This window comes from Mytilus edulis, chromosome 12 (genome assembly GCF_963676685.1).
Source record: "Mytilus edulis chromosome 12, xbMytEdul2.2, whole genome shotgun sequence".
Lineage (NCBI taxonomy): Eukaryota > Metazoa > Mollusca > Bivalvia > Mytilida > Mytilidae > Mytilus > Mytilus edulis.
The window spans coordinates 13,179,305-13,194,663 of NC_092355.1; the positions used below are offsets into that span (position 1 = coordinate 13,179,305).

The 15,359-nt window shown below is 30.9% G+C and overlaps 1 protein-coding gene across 2 annotated transcripts in view; it reads left to right on the top strand.

The window, feature by feature from the left end:
• The window catches only part of LOC139497162 (fibrinogen-like protein A), a 28,715-nt gene extending 15,514 nt beyond the window's left edge, over positions 1 to 13,201 (top strand). For both annotated transcript variants that reach the window (XM_071285250.1, XM_071285251.1), the window contains exons 5-9: positions 1,126 to 1,185; positions 1,509 to 1,651; positions 8,930 to 9,026; positions 12,191 to 12,355; positions 12,803 to 13,201. In XM_071285250.1, the coding sequence (XP_071141351.1) occupies positions 1,126 to 1,185; positions 1,509 to 1,651; positions 8,930 to 9,026; positions 12,191 to 12,355; positions 12,803 to 13,017 (680 nt within the window). In that variant the 3' untranslated portion in view covers positions 13,018 to 13,201. The remainder of the gene's footprint in view (positions 1 to 1,125; positions 1,186 to 1,508; positions 1,652 to 8,929; positions 9,027 to 12,190; positions 12,356 to 12,802) is intronic.
• The last annotated feature ends 2,158 nt before the right edge of the window (positions 13,202 to 15,359 follow it).

Sequence of the window (15,359 nt, forward strand, 5' to 3'; positions counted from 1 at the left end):
TATTCCACTAAATATTCTATGTGAAATCAACAAATGAACATTATTTAAATAATCTGATATTTTGAATGCATGACAATTACAGGTCAATACCCTAATTGTCTTCTCCTAATAGTCTTTGTTAAATTTGCACTTTTCAAAAAAATAGCTTAGAATGTATCTTTGTTTAAAAAAAAGAAATACTTGGCTTGAGCAAAGTTTTATCCTGTCAAATACATAACACAAAATATCACATGACATTTCATTGCGTTTAAGAAAATAATCAGAACATGCAAGTTATCCAATCAAATTTCACCGCTTTTTCTGCCTTGAAACACCAAAGACATATGTTTTTGACTCAGAATGTTTGTATTGCAATAAAATTAGGACTACAACTGTCAAGTTCTAGGGAATATATTTTTCGAACTATTTTTTGTATGCATCCAGATGTGACTTTTTATAATTTGGCGGTATTACACGTAAAGAAAACTTTTTGATGAATAACTGAATGCGATTTGTTTTCTTTGTGATACTCTCAACCTTACTGTCAAGTTTTGTCATATTCATTTCAATGGTTTGAGAAAAATCTAGTATAATGTAAGACGATGTCTACGGCGATTTGATCAAAATGTATTCGAAAATTAAAATCTAACCCCTCATGAGAGAATATTGTGTGGACCAATTAAAGATCAAAGATTTATCTCATCTGCCTACAATCAGTTGAATGTGTTACAAAAATAATCTCTAGGATGATAAATACACAAGGACTCTTTGTCTTCATCAAAACTTTCTCATAAACATTTCATTGCATATAAGAAAATAATCATCACTGGAAGTAAACCAATCAAACTTTCAACCCTTTTTTATTTACACAAGCTTTAGTAACCATGTAACCTTAAGTTTCACCACGTTTCACCACATACAAAATAATGGTGCTTTGACACACCAAACATATACATGATATGTTGATGACAATGACGGCGACGAAATGTATGACTTATTGCCTTCAAGGGAATGGTTTTACGACAATTTGTGTATGCAACAGATATTACGTACTATGATTTGGTAGTATTACACCAACAGTTGTTAAATCATAGTTAATATCTTGATTCACATATGTAAATAAAAATATATATATATTTGATACAGAATCAGATGATGAACAGCTAGTCTCGAAAATACTGAGTTTGATGAAACGTGATGCAAAAGGCAAGTGTTATAATGTTTTGATGTATCTACAGTTAAATTGAAAGGGTATAACTTACACATTTCATCAATGTATGCATGCGCAAAGAATGAATCATTTTTTTTTAAATTATTCAGTTATTTGATAGGGTAGTGCAACATTTCTATTGTTAAGCAATATAAATAGCCTGGTAAATAATTAGTAAATTACAAATGATTTCACATGAAAAAAATATTTGAACTACATTACACTTCTAAATGTCATAAGAGTCAGGTTATATGGCTATCGAGAAATACATATCAAATGGTTTACATATTAAAAGGTTACTATAATTATTATTATGCAGGAATATGTGAAGACGAAAACGAAAATGCAAGGGACTGTACAGACCTTCAGAAATACGATTTTAATTTAGTGTCTGGTGTATACAAAATATATCCCAAACAAAACGTGTATTGTGAAATGACAACAGATGGGGGAGGTTGGACTGTGAGTATCAATCAGTTATAATAGAATTAAAGTGTTTTCTTAAACATGTTAAATACGGATCCTGCTTTATAAAGACCTTATATTTCATAATTTCTTTTTACACAAGTAACACATTCAATCAATGTTTGTCTTATATAACTGCTATCATATTTAAATTGTCGAATTGCAATCTGTACTCATGTCGCGTTTTTTTTTCCTAATTATCTTTAGCGACTTGAACAGATTAGTATTTCTTAATAACACGAATGTGGTCAAATAATAAGCAGGAACTACAAACCCTGCCGGGAAATATGCGTTAATCTACCGTGTCTTGGTTGTTGATTCTCTGTTTTGTACAGCATATACACATATATTTTTTGCGTGTGTATACTGGTATGACGATGTTGTTGTCTGAAGACATTTGATTTCAAGACAATATAACTTGTGTTCATGTGAACGGATCTCTGTGAAATAGATTTGTACCATAATATTCCATATCATAAAGGAAAGTTGGGATCGATTCGGAAGTAATGACTTAACTTTTCAGACCTTATTGGGCTTAAACAAATAAGGATTTTCTGGTTTCCAGACAATGTATAAGTGTATGGATCTCTATGACATTTTATCTCAAGGCTGCAAAGTAAAAAAAAGATGGATGGAAATCATCGGATTATTTGAGTGTTGTCCAAATTGTATGTGAATAAGGGGCCGAAACAAGAATTTAACTTGTTTCAGGAAGGACAATGCTATTTGTATAATTCGGGAGTGATTTGGGTGATAATGGTTCAAACTTTCTAGGTTTTCTTATAAATTAAGTAGTTAATTTTCCCAATTGAATTTTTTCTTATTTTTCATGTCGGGCTTTAACAGCCGACTACGTGATATTGGTTTTCTTATTTTTGAAGGTCGTACGATTGCCTCTAATTGCTTACACCCGCTTCATTTGAACTTTGGTGAATAGTCATCGCATTGGCAATCATACCCATCTACAATTTTTTTGAGAAATAAGGGACATCAAAATAATAATTTCTGATTTCCAGACAATGAATTGAGTTAATTTCAAGTTTCTCTTTGAACAGGGTTTCATATAAAAAAGTAAGATTTGGATTGATTTTTATACGACCGCAAACAAATTCTGCGTTCGTATAATGGTAGGATGTCAACGTCGTCGGCAGCATCTGTGTCGGCGGCGTCCAAAGACATATTTACTTTCCAGAAAATAACTTTAGTTTCAGTTAATTGATCTCTATAAACTTTTATCAGAAGGTTAAATACCACAAAAGCAAGGTTGGGATAGTTTTTTTTTTAATTATTTTTTTTGGGGTACCAACAATTTAGGAATTCAGGCCAAAACCGAACAATATTTTTGTGGTTTCTAGACATAAACTTGTAAGTAAGTAAATGGATATCTCTTAAATTGTACCACAAGGTTACAAATCACAAAGGGAGGGCTTAAATTGAGTTTTGGGGTAAGTGCCTTAAACGTTCAGGAGTTGGGGGTAAAAAAGAAGCATTTTTCTAGTTTCCAGACAATAATTTGTGTTTAAGTGCATGGATCTCTCTTAAATTGTACTACAAGGTGCTATACCACAAAGGGAAGGCTGTGTTAAGGTTACATATTTGTTTTAATGTGTTTTTCATAAACATTTTCCATTTTTCTATGATTATTTTTTATTTATACTTAAAAGCAACAAATACTGATAAAGTAGGCCATACACACCATAACAGGATGTGTAAATTATTATATATATAAGATTGGGTAAGTATTGTACAAAAGCAAGAAATCTTTTATTGCACAGTAATATGTAATTGCACAATATTGCGCATTAACACATTATTGTGCAAACGCACAGTATTGCGCAAAAGTAAGAAATGTTAAATTTCTCAGTATTACATAATAGCACAATATATCACAAGCGTACATAATTTAGCAATAGCAAGAAATCTTCAATTGCACAGTACTGTGTGATAGCAAGAAATCTTCAATTGCACAGTATTGCTCGCTAGCGAGAAAGTCTTGCACAATTTATATTTTTTGGTGTTTTTAAACATGCCGAATCTTACCATGTTGTTTGATTTTTGATATAAGCCTAAACTAAAGAAATTAAATGTCCCCTATTTTGTTTTACCAATTTCATCAGTATCTTATTCACAGTCTTGAATTATATTGTTTCTCCAATAACCTGAATCTAACCGTGTATTGAAATTTTGGATTTTTTGGCCTCGTATTTCAGTAGGTCCACATTATGGTCCAAAGGATCCAAAATTTACCCTTTTTTTTTTTTATCAAATATTGATTTACTGGGGTTGTATAATATGATAAATATATCCGTGTAATAGTATTTAGATCTTGAATGTTTGGCTCTGTTTGTTTTTTAATTCTTCAACATTGATGTCCATCGGGATCCAACATCTACTATTATGGTTTCATCAGAGATTGAATCATTTTGGTTAGTTGATGTCCCGAATCGAGCCATCAATTTTAATTTTAAATATTTTAACAGTTTTTAAATTGGTCGACATTAAGGTCCAACTTGTACAAAATTAAAATCAATTTATTGTTTCCTTGATATGCTGAATGTAGTCGTACATGTAGATTTTTTTTTATTCACATTTATGTCAAAAGTTCTGCGTTCGATTAATAAATAAGGAATATAATTGATTCCTTGATATGCTGAATCTTACCATACCTGATTTAGGAGATTGATTTAGCTCCTTGGTGTCGCGTGCCTAGCAGAGACACAGTTTTAAATTTCAAAGTTTTTTGTTTAACACAGCAAGGGTTCTAACCCACGATCTCTCGCACTCGTTTCAAACATTGTCCCTGATCCACGAGACCATGGAGTTAACACGTGCTGTAAATTCATGACCATATGTGTATAGGCCGGGTAAATATACGACTAACGCTCTGATAGATTATTTTACTGTTAATTGAATAAGTTATAAAACTAGGCGTTTTTTGTTTAAATTTGATTTTGACTTATTTAATCATATGGTGATCATAATTAGTTGATTTTAAGATAAAATGAATCTTTTTCACCAGTTGAAACTACTCAAATATAATAAAAGCATTTTACAAAATTCATTATTGACCATTTACTAAGGCATTACATTATTTCAGCTTTTGAAAATAACTTTTAAAAATCTAATAGTTTAACAAAAAATCAGTTGTTTTAATAATAGGCAGTTGGTAATTCGAATACTTTTTTCCCCCTTTATTTTAACTTAGTTTTTAGTTATCAAATGTGGTTTTGTCCATATTAATATGATCTTATATTTATGTAACCGTAGTAACTCCATACTGTCCCATTTTTTATGTGCAAAAACCGATAATGATTAAAGTAACTGCTAAAAAAAACCAATCCCTCAAATACTTGTGGCTGTTAACGACAGATTAACCAAGATTCAGACAATAATTAGAATTTCACGGATTTTAGTCAGTAAACTTGTGCAAATTTTGGCTCTTAGAACGAGTACAGTATGTTCCTGAGAAGAAAATCTAAATCTATTTCATAATGCATATTTGGTCTAAATCTTGAAATTCAGACTGTTAATAAACGAATATATGCCCTTAAGTTATGGTCCTAGGACTCGTATGGTACGAAACATAACCACAAATAAAATACCTTTATGTGTGCCAGTATCAAGTCCCACTATGAGCAAGATGAGTTAATGTTGTCTTGCCAAAAGGCATCCTTTTTGAAATTACATTCTATAAATGTATTTTTTTAATGATTTCGTTATCCTTATACAATATTCAAAACAATGCATTTTATTTGATTAAACCCTCCCCCCCCCCCCGCTTTTTCCAATAAAAATTAACAGTCAGTCCCCTTCCACCTTAAATAAAAAGTGAAACAAATTCAAAAATTATATCTATTTACCATACAAAAAATGACTGATGATAAAAAAACAACTTAATGCTGATTTGAAAATAATCTGTGGTGATAATTTTCTTACGGGTTTACAAATTTTCATTTTTTTTAGACATTAACGAGGTAGTGTTAGAGCGCACCTTTTTATTGTAATAACATTTACGGTACTAATTTTCCTGCACCAGATACGCATTTCGACAATACATGTCTCTTCAATGATGCTCGTGGCCAATATATTTGAAATCCAAAATTTATATAAACAGAAGAGCTATAATCCAAAAGGTCAAAAAAGTATAGCAAAATACGTGAAAGGAATCAGAGCTTTACATTAGGGAGAAACATTCCTTAATTTATAATAATTTCTAACATTTTGTAACAGCAAATTTTAATAACACAAAACATCCGTATTTTCATGCCAGTACCGAAGTACTAGCTACTAGGCTCGTTATACCCTCGGGAGCTAACATTCCACCAGCAGAGGTATCTACCAAGTGGTAGTAATAACAGTAACGGTACCAATTTTCCTGCACCAGAAGCGCATTTCGACAATACATGTCTCTTCAATGATGCTCGTGGCCAATATATTTGAAATCGAAAGCTTATATAAAAGATGCAGAGCTATAATCCAAAAGGTAAAAAAAGTATAGCCAAATCCGTGAAAGGAATCAGAGCTTTGCATGAGGGAGATACATTCTTGTACCTAAGGTTAGGGACACTCGCAGTTGCAATCTTTAGTTGAAAGGACGGTTATATACCATTTACGGATTATTGTTGATTACTACAGATAACGCGGAAATTATAGTTAAATGAGATTAGTATAAAGTGGCTGCTATCCACTGTTTAAATTACCTTAACCAGTAGCTAACTTACCATACTTCATTTTGCTTTTGAGCAATTGAAAAATAGCAATGAGACAGTTTGTCACTGGATAAGATTATATATATCTTACTTTGGAACTCTATAAGGATGTTGAATACGTAAACACGTGATGAGCTTAATGACGAAATGGGATCAAATTGATCAAAGGTCAACTTTGACAGAGAGACAGGCACATACAACTGATGGGATATTATTCATCGGGGAGAAAAAAACCAAGCATTGTTATCGACCTAGTGCTGATATAGCTTTTATTATTATCAAAGCACAATAACATGCTATTAATTTACTGCGTACAATGCGCTTTTCTGAAAACGTACACAAAAATGGAGAAATAGTTTCATATTATGATGGTAAAATATTATAAAAGCAATTACTACGAATTAAGACGAACAAGTCATGTTGTCCAGGTATTAATTTTTCTCGTTCATGTGCCTGAATTTGTTTTTGTAAGGAATTTGAGAAATATTTTTTTTTATATAATTTTCGAAATAAGTGTACAGCATGTACTACGAAAATCGTAATTATAGAAATAAAAAGATGCGGTCTGATTGATAATGAAATAATTATCGACGTGAGACCAATAACGTCAATTTAAGTAACTACATCTATAGACTACCGTTTGCCTTCAACAATGAGGAAATTATACATTAATTAATAATTTGGAAAAGACTTAACATAAAATTCAGTCATATTTAAACTGGTAAACCTGATTTATTTAAAAGTTAACAAATAACAAATATGGTAGACAGGAACTTGTGACAACCAATAAATGTCAGGCTTCTTACGAAGTACAGGCACATACATAATGTTGTAGGATTTAACATGATGGTTGGCGCTTAAACCTCGAAAGCCTTTCATTCTCTTGCTGTGTTGTGTGAAAGTACATACTATAAAAATCATTTGAAAATGGATGGACACAAATAACAAAAAAAAACCAAAACAAACAACCTAGTTACCAAAAAATAGTATTCGTGTGGTGACAGTCAGTTTATAGAAAATTAATGAACAAAATCAAAAATGGCAGCCTAAACTATTCAGGATTTAGTTAGAATACGGCATAAAAGGACCTGACAACACCTGTTTTAAATAATTATAGTTGAAATATATACAATTTTTTGTTAAGGGTTTTGGGTTTTAAATTCAGATTGATATAACATATTCTGATGTTTTTCCAACTGGAAATAATTATTACTTTACCGTTAAGCTAATGACCATTTTTTTACATTGAATTTCTTCCTGATAATTACTATTGTGTAAATGATAGATAAGTTATTATGCAATGGTTGATAAAATTTCAAACCCTTATCAATAAACGCTTTGAAACAAACGTATCAATCATTATATGTTTGGAGGCCTCGATATTCCTTACCAACAGAAAATCAATATAAATGCTTTAATATATTTGAAAAAAACTTCAAAATTGCAATACTATTACATTGAACTGGTAACCCCAGATGACAAACACATGCATCACTTTTTAGATGAAATATGAAAATAAATACAAATTATTGAAAATCTGAAAATATAGGAGACATTTCCAAAATTAAAATAAGATAATTGAAGCATTTTCTTTGTAATCACTACATTAACAGTTTACAAACAAATATATATCAAATGCATTTCCCTTGTTTAGTCATTTTTTATAACAGGATTGTATCGATACCACTGCTGCTTCAATATATGTTGCAATGCGTATAATCTCCTCGTCTCCTCGTCAACTTTAAATGACACAAACATAAGATGTTTTGACGATGTTTTCGAAATTACGTAAATAACTGCAAAATATTTAGGTACACAATATCATATGTAATAAAACTACTATTTTCAGTATTTAAACTTATAGTCATATTTAGCGGAGTATCCCACACTCAAACTTGGATTTTGTTTTAACATATATATATATATATATATATAATTTGTAGGATCCTTTACTATAGATAATTTAGCTGATCTATAACAGTTACATCTTCATGCCTTATATATCATGTACTGTAGTACGCCGCTAGATTAAAACTGACGAGAAAAGGTAACACACGTCCAGCGAAAGCTCTTTTTTTGAGAGCCCAGGTGGTCGTGTGGTCTAGCGGAACGGCTGCAGTGCAGGCGATTTGGTGTCACGATATCACAGTAGCATGGATTCGAATCTCGGCTAGGGAAGAACCAAAAATTTGCTAAAGCAAATTTACAGATCTAACATTGTTGGGTTGATGTTTAGACGAGTTGTATATATATATATACAAAAATTTTAACATCATTTACTACTCATGAATATAAATTGTGTCTTTAATGTCGAATTTAATTTAATATTTCAAACTAAATAAAACACTGGAAATAATTGTGAATACATATATAATAACATTTTGATTGAACAAGTCGAAACTATTTTTTTTATACTTAAAGTTCATTCTTGTTTCGAGCGTGCTTCATAGGTTTTTCGAATAAACGTATGTTATAAGCAAGTAGATAGATATTATGAAGTTGTGACATATAAGATTTTATTTCTGAAATGAGATACTAGAAAGCTGTTGTTGCTTTTTGATTTTAGATTATCCAGAGAAGGATAGATGGAACTGTTAATTTTCAGAGAACATGGACTGATTACGAAAATGGATTTGGGAATGTAAATGGTGAATACTGGCTAGGTATGTACAAAAGGGTAATACTTTTATAAAATAAGGCAACAGTAGTATACCGCTGGTAAAAATTCATCAATCGATTGAGAAAAAGAATCTGGTTACAAATTAAAACTGAGGGAAACACATCAAATATATGAGAAGAAAAACGACACAACAGAAACACTAAAATGCAACACACACAGAAACGAACTGTAAGATAACAACAGCCTTTTCCTGAGTTGGAAGAGTACATTCTAAGACAAAATTGTGGGTTGAACCTGTTTTTTTTGTATTAAGCCAAACCTCCCACTTAAATTGCAATGTGTAATATAACACTAAAATGTCAACATTATATGTCAATACTACAATACAAATAAATTGAAGAACATACAGGACAGAATAACACACAAATAAACAATACAATAGAACATTACGACAAGCTAATAGTTAGTACAGGTACTTGGCTTATAATTTATACGTCAGACACGTATTTCGTTTACATATGACTCATCAGTGACGCTCAGGTCAAAATAGCAAAGAAATCCAAACAAAGATGAAGAGCTTTGCTGACATACAATCACCCAAATATTGCTAACGTTATTTGCCTGGGATCAGAAAACCCTTAGTATTTAGAATAATTCATATGTTTGCAAACAGTAAATTAATAAAATTTACCATATAATTGATGTACATGTAAACATCGAGGTGATGGCTTACTATAGAAAAAAAAACGAATACGCAAAACCACCTAGATCAGCACATCAAAACAGCACATCCGAACAACGCATTGTATGTCAGCCAATAGATCGACGCATAAAATGACATCTTAGGTATATTACTAACAATTTTCCAAACAATTTGATAGAGTTCAAGATAAGGTTTGTAATATTGATATTACATGTATTTAAGGATGTACTTAGATGAGGTAGGAATTTGTATCAAACTCTCGGACTCCTTGTTTTTTTTTCATGTTTTAAAATTTAAAATATTTGATCCCATAACACCCATTTATCTTTTCATACAATACTTAATATTTCATAAAAGGTCAATTGCCAAAACTAATACAGATTATTAATTTCTATTCTTTTGACTTGAGACCCTCATAATACCAATGCAAATATAAGTTAAAAGTCCGAGTTAACTTTTTCCCGCCATATTTTAAAAACAAAATATCTCGAAAAGGAGCTCCATGACCTATCGATATTTTTATCTTATTTTGTTTCTTTACTAATGCTCTACCAACTTAAATAGGAATTTTAAATTCTTAATTCTTTGAATTTCACTTAAATACAATCCTAAATAACAAATAAAATTACAATACTTATTAATATAAAATTGTGCAAGTAACTAGATAAGTTGTATTATCTAGCTATGTCGGTACTTCTAGTAAATCAAAAACCAAATACATAGTGTAAGGTTAAAAGTTTTTAAATAATCTTATAAATGAACTGGGTGATAAATTACATTAACCCTCACACACGAATAGAACAGACAAAAGTTAGAATTACAAGTACAAACGATTTCAAAATAACAAATATAACATCAAAACTAAACACATGAATGTTGGATAGCAAAATACCGTGACGAGTCTTATAGTTATGTGAATTTCCACTCATCAAAACAGTCACAACCGTAAATAGGTCACATATGGTACTTAAACGTTCAGACGTTATAATGGCGACCTACAATCTAAGACGTGGTAAAAATATCCTTAGTAGTTCAGACACAGACACATCGTATGGATCAACCAAGTATTGATAGTATCCATAACATTCCCGGAGTGTCATTTTTAATCTGAAATATGGGTTATACAATGATAGGATATCATCAATATATCTGAAAGTAGAATTAAGCTTAAAAGGGAGTTCAAAACTAAATCTACCAGTAGGGGTGCACAATTAGTACCCATAGGAATACCGATTGTCTGATGAACACATCAATCCTTAAAATTCAACAAATATATTGTCGATCCAAAAATCCAGTATTTTGATGATAACATCCTCAATATATTTTCTGGTAATTCAGTGCGGTTTTTTGATAAAGGAAAAACTATCATAACCCAAAACATGAAAATCGTATCTACGAATTCCATTTTTATAGAAAAAGCTTTGTTTATTGAGATGGTTTAGTCGATCTTTCAACTGAGCATGTGAAATAGTCGTGTAAAACGTAGAAAAATCAAAAGTCTTTATGTTGCTGCAAAATTGCATAGATTGTGATCGATGATTAAGCAGTAGATCTTTCAAATGTTTGAGAATCCATATCTGGTTAACACCACTGGTAGAATATATCTCATCACAATATTTTTGAAGGCCATCTTTAACTGTAGAAACGTATAGTAATCAGTACTTTAGAAAAATGATTAGTCGAACATTTTGATGATCAAACTATGTATCGTTTTTCATATGGAGTTTTGTGAAGTTTTGGTATCCAGTATAATGACGGTAAATTTTCGTCGTTTTCTTTGATGTTGATACTGAAAGAAAGGAGAACAGATTTTGATTTTTTTTTAATTTCATCCTTGGTAAATGATGTTAAAGAATATTAAGTCATTGTTAGAAAGAATAATCGAATAGTACAGTAGGAACCTCTAACCGTTCAAGGACCCATAGATTCACTAGGGTGTGTTTGCTATGTGAAGATATATGATACTGCTAACTTCTTTCTCTTTTCCAAGAAAATGCTTTCATTAAGTCAGCCTCATAAGAATAAACAAATACGTGGTCAAGAAGATCACAGTTGGCGATCAAGGGAATGGCAACTGTTTGTTGAAAAACACGTCCACCAAACGTTACAAATATGCTGTAAACAAAGAAATCAGATTCTTGATAATGCCAGGTTTTGATTTGTTTGTTTGTTTTAATAAGATTGATTTTCGCTAATTATGATTTATCGATCATCGAATTCACTTCAAATGTCTGAGTGTATCAGTAAACATGTTTTAAGAAAATCATTGCTAACATTGCAAACAATAATTATCTATATACTGGCATCAAATTGTCAAATATCAGAGTACAGGAGGAAAGGCTGTGAATTTTTTATAAAATTAACAGATGTTTAGCATTGAATCAACACAAGGGTACATAATCCTTAATTTTCTAGAGCTAGCAATAACTGTATATATGTATATTGATATAAACATGTGAATAATTATTCTGAAAAAAAACACAACTATTTTATATACAATATAGGAAACGAACACATTCACAGCCTGACATCAAGTGGTAAATATGAACTCAGAATAAACCTAACAGACATGTCCAATACGGAGAAGTATGCTGTGTATAAAACATTTGTAGTTGGAGATGCTGCGTCTAAGTACCAACTGACCGTTGGGGATTATAGTGGAAATGCAGGTAAATAATAATACATATATATGTGTGTAACTTGATACAAATTACTATATACAGTGAAGTATTGTTAGGTTTTGGCGTGATTTGATGCACAATATTATTCAACGTACAGTACCTTGAATGAATATGGTTAGGACATCAACGAACAAAAGTATATCTTCATTTGACATGTTTGAGGTGGAAGTTGTTGACTGATGCTAAAAATAAAATACCACTTTGAATAACCCAACCAAGATAAAATACACATAATAAATGATATATAGGGAAGACGAACTTAGACTCGATTTAAAATCAATAGAGAATAAAAAAAAATTGCTAAAACAGAATTGTTTTTCATGATTGGAAGATATGAACAAAATAAAAAGATGTTTGTTTCTCTATATGTAAGTGGCAACAAACTCAATATCAGTGGTTGTGATTAATCAATAACATTTTTTTAAATTTATATAGGTGATCAAATGACTTATCATAATGGGATGAAGTTCTCAACTACTGACCAGGATAATGACCGAAATAGTGGTAAATGTGTAGACTCCCGCGGGCCATGGTGGCATAACAGCTGTTATAACAGTGGTCTTAACAAGGCATTCAAAAGCAATCTGTACTGGATGAATTTCAGTAGCCACTCAGCCAAAACGTCAGTTATGATGATAAGAAAACTATAGTAGCTAAATTGAGCTTAAATTTAACTTTGAAATAATATCCATTTGTTGAATAATGTTTTGGATAGATATAAAAAAAAAATAATTACATTTCGGATAAAAGACATTGTATTAATTGTTTCCTTAAAATATCGCTCTTTAATATCATGCATTATGTACAGGTTTGTTGGTAAATAATTCAAAATTATCTTTGTTTTTTTGCGTTTTGTCCAACAAATCAAAGTAAATTTGGGTCGATTCAAGTCCTGGTGGACAAAATAAGATGTGCCTGTCAGATCTCAGTCTCACAAAGCCCAATTGCATTAGTATGTGTAGGTGTGTGTGTTAGTGTGTCTTTGTCAACATATAGGTAATTTAACACTTGTACGCTACATTGTGTACATTGTTTACAAACTTTGGCAGGTAAAGGTACAACACGGTACTTATCTGGGTTGAATCAATAACAAAATTAATTAAGATTGAAAGTGCAACTATGAAAAAGACATTTACACTCCAACTTACGTTTTCGCATTATTATTACAAGCTTTCAAAACTACATCTAAATTAATAATCCAAATTCCTGAAACACATAAAAAAAAATGTTCAATTACAAGGATCAGAAAAGTCATGCGAGGTCACTGACCTCAATTCGTTTCTGATTAAACAATAAAAGGACCCCAAAAGTCATTCCGGATAAATGATCAGTTTCCGTAAAAAAAATATTGTGTTGATATTTTTTATGAATATATCCGAAAATACGTTTTGTGAAGTAGCAAAGACTATTTGTAACAACTATAATAATAGTTTAATGTTTTTACTTTTTAATGTATTCAGATAATTAAACCAACATATTTTTAAGTTAATTTTACTAAATATTATTCCTAGGTATTCAGTGGTAATTTAACAGTGAAACTTGATGAAATGCTGTACACCTAGTTTAATTGTTAAACAGCAATGTGTGCAATACAAAATCAATTAGAGTGTTAAAAAAATTAAAATAAATATGCCATTTCTTTAGGATAACAAAAACGTCATCTCGAATGAATGCTGAACATAAGGTTCCTGACATGACGGACATGTGCAACCAAATGCAACGTTTGAACATTTTAACAACCTTCATCTAAACCTGAAACAGTAGTGACATCATAACATAGAACGAAATACTATGGAATTGAAAAACTCGACCAAAAATGAATATTAACACAACAAGTAAATATATACTGAACGAATTATTTTTGATCAATGGCAGTTTATTTACTACTAGTCTGAAGTCTACTCATTATAGTAAGAAACATATTTAAAATCAGAGGAAGTGTACTTGTGATTTAATTCACAAATGACATGATTGAAAATAATTGAACGGCATCACTTTATATGTATTTGTTTTTAGTCTATTGTAATTTACTGCTACCTTGCATTAAAATAAACACAATAAAAACATATTGCAATAGAATGACTAAAAAAGGACTATGTCGTTATGTTTACAATAGTGTTAAATGTCCATTCGTAACATTCTCTTTGCTTTATATGTCTCACATAAGCGACTGATCAACAGCTTTCGAATAGTTATTTTACAAGTTTAGAGCAATTTGATAAAAAAAAATGTAGCACTATCAATATCTCCGAATAATGTGTGTCTTAAGGGGGCTCGCGGGTCTAAATCATTTTTTTTTATTTGATATAGGATTTCGGTATATTTTTCTATAAAATAACTTTATCTTATACTTGATAGAAAAATGAAATAAAAATAGGGGTCACCGTTCATTTACGCTCACAATCTGCCTTTGAAAAAAAGCATACATTTTTGTTAATGTCCTTTTTTCTGTTGAACTAATAGGCGAAATAGCTGTCATATCGAACTAAAAAAGAACTAAATGACAGAAATCGCTTAAATTTTACAATTATTAAATTGATGTACAGCGTATTCGATAACAATAATAAAAAATATAGGTCACCGATGAGTTAAAAAAGATATTTCAATTTTAATGCCAAAAAATGGCATTTTTGCACCAAAGGGAGATAGTTTGGAGCTTTTTCAAAGATATTTACATTTTAATTGTCACTTGGGCCAACACGAATTGATTTCTTGGAATGATTTTTCTACCATATGATAAAGTAACAACTACTACTTCGTAGTGATACCATATGAACAGAGAAGTATAGTCAAGCGTCATAATAATATAGATAATTTGCCTAATGGTTTATCTCAACCCTTCATGATATGGTTATCATTATCATGAGGCAGATGTGGTCTCCATAGTGATTTTGTAATGTGCGATGCATCCCAAGGCTCAAAGACAATTGTTATTAAAAATTATATGCATAACTGTTATTCGAATTCTTAAGCTCAACAACCAAAACACCGC